Genomic DNA, 6,868 nt, shown 5'->3' on the forward strand with positions numbered 1-6,868 from the left:
TTCGGAAGAGGAGGTTGCCCTGGCTTGACATTTGCGATTGCTAGTATTGAATATGTCATTGCCAACCTTCTATTCTGGTTTGACTGGAAGTTGCCTGGTGGTGATGGTGTGATGTTGTCCGAGGAATTGGATATGAGTCAAGGGGTTGGGCTTACCGTTCATAAGAAAGTCCCTCTTCATCTTGTTCCAATGCCCTACTCTCCTTGATCAAAAGTGCACGTACAAATTGTGTAATTTTTATGTATTGTAATAAAAGAGAACACTGTATGTTTAGTCCAAATTGTGTAATTGGGCAATCCAAGTCATATAATTTAGTCCATACATGCGCATTCGTTGTGCATTGTGAGCGAAATTTGGTCTCAATTGTCAAAAAGTCTGAAAACTCAGAGCTTCATATTACAAGCACCAATGGACTGAATTGAATTTTTATCCCATACTTGTTCTAAATGAAGGTGAATATTATAGGAACCACAACCCAACAAAATCAATGTCCATTGAAGACTTTCAAGATTTGGCTCAATCGTTCTACCAATCCAGTGAGTTTCCAGGATTGTTGTCCTTTATTTAAGAAACTTCTACCAATAAATAATGCTTTGCAAACTAAGAGGCGCTCTTGATATCTATATATTCACTAATTTTAATCGTTGTTGATAAACTCGCACTTCTTACGAATTTGATTAAAAAAGATATTAATAAAAAATTAAGGAATCTAAATTTAAACTCATGCACTTTAAAAGATATTTGTTTTCTTTCTCTTAAAATCAAATAAAGTTAAAAAACATGTGCACAATGATCGGAGAAGACCGGATCCTGCCAGAATTCATCGAGATCGTATGATTCCAACACCAAATAATTAAGAGAGAGGTGAGAGGAGAATGACGGGGAAGGACGGAGCGGACCTAACACAGGGAATTAAGACATGCAATTTATTCCACTTCTGATTAAATAAAGAGTTGGGGGTTGGCACAGGATGAAGAGGGACCTTACAAACAGTCAAATCAAATTCTTCCCACAATATTACCACAATATTGCACCATCTTTTATTTTTCCCCGTTAATTAATACCAAATCAAAGGTTGAATAAATAAAAGCTGACTAAGCTAATCATTAATTGTGTCAGACACTAGTCTATTGTTTTGATCATATTACATGCGCTGATCTATATTACTGTAGAGTATTAGAATTTTTTTTTTTTTTTTTCAACTTAGAAGGAAACTTGAATTCTAGACCTTAAAAATATTGAAAATGAATGCATAATTAGTAATTACTGTTAGATTGAGCACGTTGGTTTTAGGACTTCAACCTAATGATTCTGATTCTATTATCTCACAAAAAATTTAAGGACTCATTACAAAAGTTCTCTTTGAATTATACTCCTATAACACTTTACTTTTTTATTTTTAAAACGTAATATATGTTCTTCATGCACAATAAAATGTAAAAAAAAAAAAAAAAAAGCATCTTTCGTTAGATTTTTTAACTGAAATTGACATTTAATTTGTTATTTTTAGATTATTTTGATAATTTTATGGTTTAAAATTGAAGTTGAATCTAAAATAATTTAAATTTTAAAAAAACCTCATAAATTTTTTTATTCTACCAAAAAAATTCATAAAATTTTTAACTTACATTAAATCAATAATGGATGTGTCATAATTAAAAGTTTGAATTTAAATTAGTTTTAAATTCAAACTAAAATTTTAAACTATATAGCTACTAATTATTCCCCAAAATAATAAATTATATGTCAATTTCCCTTAAAAAAAACCTAACATAAGGGGATTTTTTTGTTAACATTTCATTGTTCAGGAGAAACAGATATTATGTTTCAAAGGTCGAGAGATAAAGTGTTACAAGTGTTATATTTCAGGGGAAGTTTTTGTAATTAATCTAAAATTGAAATAAAAAAGTGGGTTCTCTCACAAAATTTAAATTCAAGATCAAAATTTAAATGGGCCATAAGTCAACCACAATTGCTAACTTTTAGATTTCTCGACTTTCCCATATTGAAATTTTAAGCTTAACCCTTTTTTTAAATTTTTTTTCTAAGTTCTCAGATCACGATCAGTTTTAAGTTGATATAAAAATTAAAAAGTCTTCTCTCTTCCTGTTTTCTCTCAAATGCATACTCTCATTACGATATATAATTTTTCAAAATTCCTGAAATAACAAAGGAAAATGCTATAAAAATATACCGAGGCATTGAAATTGGGAAATTATTTTTCTTTAAATCTTGTGAAGAAAACATCATATAAGTGAATACCGTGAGATAATAAAAGTTGAAAGACCCCACACATTTTAGGTGTAGAATTAAATTGGGATGTAAATGAAATTTTCTCTATGTAATAATGTCTTTACAAAATATAATATTCGCTTGAGATAAATGAATTTCTTGTCGTTAAACATTTTCTTTTAATTTTTTTTTTTAATTTTTAGCAACTTGTCCCCTAAACTTTTAATTTTGATAATTTATCCCATCAACTTTCTTATCTATTGCAATGTGGCCCGTTTTGATAATATCTATCAGATCGGTGATGCTAAAATGCTAGCACGTCTCACGCAAAGGTAGAAAACCTACATGTAACTTAAAAATCTCCCAATCTCAATTCAAAGGCTAACACAAATTTCTAAATACTCTAAATCTCAACTCCAAAATCTAATCCAAATTCAGAGCAAAAGCTCAGACCATGTTGCCGGCGAGCACCAGTCGCACTAGACACAATGATTTCCCTATTCCAACCTCGCCTCGAGATCCCTGTCCCCTAACTCCCCCTCCATTGCATGATTGAGGCCGAGGAGATCGGGTCAAGTCCGCGCTAGGGTTCGTTGCAATATCAAAGGCAATTTATATGTGTTTGGCAGTGCAAAGAGATTTTGAAGGAGCAAATTTTAGAGCGATATTGGGCTCAATGTTCTTTGTCAAAAGCATGTGCCAACTCCTCCTTGTGTGTTTTTTGTCCTTTCGAATGCTTAATTATTTACTTACAAACAGTGGTGAAAAATTGGGGATTTGATTTTCCATATGGATTTTAGGTGTTGCGCCGAAATGGCAATAATTAGCGTGATTGGCTAAGTTGACAAAGATGGAAAAGTTCAGGGCAATTGTACGGAAAACCTTAAAAATAATTGACGTACATAGGTCTACTAAAGCCCGCATATACCAACCTGGCAAGAAGTATTAAAATCCCCCGGAAAAACAGAAAATAAAAAAAAAAATGATAGAAGTCCTTACAAACTAATAATCCACAACAGCTTGTGATTAAAACTAATTATAATAATTGATCAAAAGCGATTAGACACAATAATCGAGAATAATTAAGTTAGAAGGAACATGTGATTAGATAACAAATATTAAATTCACACGCGCATCTGACTATTAAATAAAAATATAAAAACACTTAAAATCATTTCAATAAAAGATTAAAGAAACAACTGAAACCAGCACGCTAATGACTTAAAAAATGCTACAATTTTTCTTTTTCGATAGAGACGCCACACTTATTGATGAACCAAGACAAATTAAAAGAGAATAAAAAAAATGATACCGCTAAGAAAATGATTCCCTACATAGACCCCCGAATTCGTCATGTGCGTTTAGTACTTAAATTTCTTTACATGTGTGATATGGTTACTCCATTAATAAATAATTAGGCCCCTCTACGTGTATTTTATACTTCGTATTTTATACAAGTACATAAGCTTCAGAGGAAGAAATGGAGGCAGACAGTGGTTTCAATGCTCGAGCTTGGCGGCGTCAAGATTGCTAGAGATGGTAACTTTTCTGCTTTTCTCAAGTCGATTCGTCCAATTTCTCAAATTTAAATTTCGAGTTTCTTGGTTTGTTTCTTTTTTTTTTTTCGATCTTTGTTTGGTTTCTGAGAAAATGAGAGGGAAAGGAAACGACTGTGCAGATTTTTATGGAAAATACTGGATTTTTAATACAAATTTTAATGCTTTTTTTTTTTTTTTTTCTCATAATACATGTCGCCAGATAAAAGGAAGTGTTAGCTGACTTACGAAAAACTTTGTAAAGAAGACAAGAAAAGCGCGATAAAGTATATTATAATCTTTTACAGAAATCGAAGGATATTGAGCCTAATTCAACCTATCAAAATCGGTTTATTAAGGAAATATTGCCCTCACTTTATTAAGTAGATCATGTCAATATCTTCAGCTAATGTAGGATTCTAATACACCCCCTTACGCACAGCGTGGACCATGCCAAACCGCTGCGAATAAGTCGATATTGGGGGACCCAACATTGCAAAATTAGGCCTGCTCTGATACTATTTTACAGAAATCGAAAGATATTGGGCCTAATTTAACCTAATAAAACTGACTTATTAGGGGAAGATTGCCCTCACATTATTAAGTGGATCATGTCAATATTTTCAGCCAATGTGAAATTTTAATGGCACAAACCAATTGTATTTTATACTTTAGTTAATAGATATATACTTGTAATTTGCATTATTACCATTTTGACCTTTTCTGATAATCACCGACTACGGTAATGTTGGTGTTGAAAGCTTTTCTTATTTTACATATTGGAGTGGAGATCTAAAATATAAATTTTTCTCTGGTTATAAGAATAGAGGATATAGACTCATTATCTTCTATAAAGAACAAAAAAATGGAATCGCATGTCTTACATCTTTTGAAGCATTTGTGGCAAGAGCTAGAGTTGACCCCTTTTCTTGTCTTTCTTTTCCTCCTTTCTTTGCTGTTTTTGTTCATTCTTTGTAGATATTCTCGTTCTAAACTCAATTTACCACCATCACCAACAAGGTTACCACTGATTGGAAACCTTCACCAGCTTGGCACGCATCCACACCGCTCTTTCCGAGCACTCTCCGAAAAATATGGCCCTCTAATGCTCTTACACTTGGGCCAAGTTCCAACTCTTGTTGTTTCATCAGCCGATATGGTGAAAGAAATCATCAAAAACCATGACGTCACTTTCGCTAACCGAGCTAAATCCACAGCCAGTGAAATCATAGTGTATGGGTGCCAAGACGTCGGGTTTGCTCCTTATGGAGAACATTGGAGACAAGCTCGAAAAATCTGCGTTCTTCACCTTTTGAGCCACAGAAGAGTTCAACAATTTCAGGCCGTGAGGGAAGAAGTGACGGCTGAAATGATTGACAGGATAGGCCGAGCTAGCCGATCTAGAAAGGATTCTTCGATAAATCTAAGCGAGTTGTTGATTGCAGCCTCCAACAACATATTGTCCAGATGTGTTCTTGGAAGGAATTTTGCGGATCAAGACGGCCCTAGCAGGTTTGGAGAGCTGTCGAGAAAGATCGTGGAAAATATGGTAGCCTTTAGTGTGGGAGATTTCTTCCCTTCTTTGACATGGCTGGACAATCTCACAGGCCTTATAGGCCGCTTGAACTTAATGTTCAAAGAAGTGGACACCTTTTTTGATGAAGTGATTGAAGAACACAGGGCAGTACTATTAGAGGGTGGTGATGATATTGGCGGGTCTAATATAAAAGACTTTGTTGATATTCTCCTTGGAGTTCAAAAGCTTGGCATGCTTGACTTTGACCTCACTCTGAACAAGATGAAAGCAATCTTAGTGGTCTCTCTCTCTCTCTCTCTCTCTCTCTATATATATATATATATGTATGTATGTATGTATGTTGACATACACATACTAAAATTTACAAGGCTGATATTACAGGACATGTTCATAGGTGGCAGTGATACAACTTCGGCAACATTAGAGTGGGTAATGGCAGAGCTACTAAGGCATCCAAAAGTGATGGAGAAAGCGCAAGAAGAGGTGAGGAGAGTGGTGGGGATCAATAGGTCAAAGATTGATATGAATGTTGTCAATCAAATGGATTACCTGAAATGCGTCATCAAAGAGACTCTAAGACTGCATCCACCTGTTCCGTTTCTAGTCCCGCGAGAAACGACCGCAAGCGTTGAGATGGGAGGCTTTCATATTCCGGAGAAAACAAGGGTGTTCATAAATACATGGGCAATCCAAAGGGACCCAAATGTCTGGGACAAGCCAGAAGAATTCGTTCCGGAGAGATTCCATGATAGCGATGTTGATTTCAATGGACAGGACTTTCAATTTGTACCGTTTGGTTCTGGAAGAAGAATATGTCCTGGCTTGACTTTTGGAGTCTTTAGTACTGAGTACGTGATTGCCAACCTTTTGTACTGGTTTGATTGGAAGTTGCCCGTTGATGATGGCATAATATTGCCGAATGATTTGGACATGAGTGAAGTTTATGGGCTCGTTATTCATAAGAAATTTCCTCTTAATATTGTACCAATACCTTACTCCCCTTGATCCATCTATGAGGGATCTAATACTCTTGATATGTTGTGTTTTCTTTTTTTTTTTCAAAACTTTGTGAAATGTAAATTCAAATAAAGTGTTATGTATGTTTTAGATAAGCAAGGCCTTTCCTTCCTATTTTCAACTATAATAACATTGAAGCGAGAGATTTTGGCCATGTTTGGAATTGATTCCGTTTTTATTTTTTACATTTTTCGAGAAAGAAAAAATGAAAACGTTTTCAAAACGGCGTTTGGCGCAATAAAGACAAAAAACAAAAATGAAAACGATTTGTTGATTTAGTGTAAAATGAGAGAGAAATAAAAAATGACTTTTAGTCGTTTTTCATTTTTTATTTTTATTTTCTCCTCTCTCGAACAGAGAGAGAGAAAGAAAGACATTAATGAGTTTTCGAGCAGAGAGAGACAAAAAGACATTAATGAGTTTTTTTTTTTACACTGAAAACAATCTCTTGATAAAACTACTAAACGCCTTTTTAAAAATGATTTCTGTCTGAGATTGAAAACGTTTTCATTTTCATTTTCATACAAAAAAATAAAATTATTTTAGA

At 34.0% G+C, this 6,868-nt stretch overlaps 1 protein-coding gene across 1 annotated transcript; it reads left to right on the plus strand.

Moving 5' to 3' along the window:
- The first annotated feature begins 4,632 nt into the window (after positions 1 to 4,632).
- Positions 4,633 to 6,309, plus strand: LOC112092798 (cytochrome P450 71A1-like). Its single transcript, XM_024169826.1, has 2 exons — positions 4,633 to 5,583; positions 5,686 to 6,309. The coding sequence occupies exons 1-2, from the start codon at positions 4,633 to 4,635 to the stop codon at positions 6,307 to 6,309; spliced, it is 1,575 nt and encodes a 524-aa protein (XP_024025594.1).
- The last annotated feature ends 559 nt before the right edge of the window (positions 6,310 to 6,868 follow it).

The sequence above is a fragment of the Morus notabilis genome, unplaced genomic scaffold (genome assembly GCF_000414095.1).
Source record: "Morus notabilis unplaced genomic scaffold, ASM41409v2 Scaffold333, whole genome shotgun sequence".
NCBI lineage: Eukaryota > Viridiplantae > Streptophyta > Magnoliopsida > Rosales > Moraceae > Morus > Morus notabilis.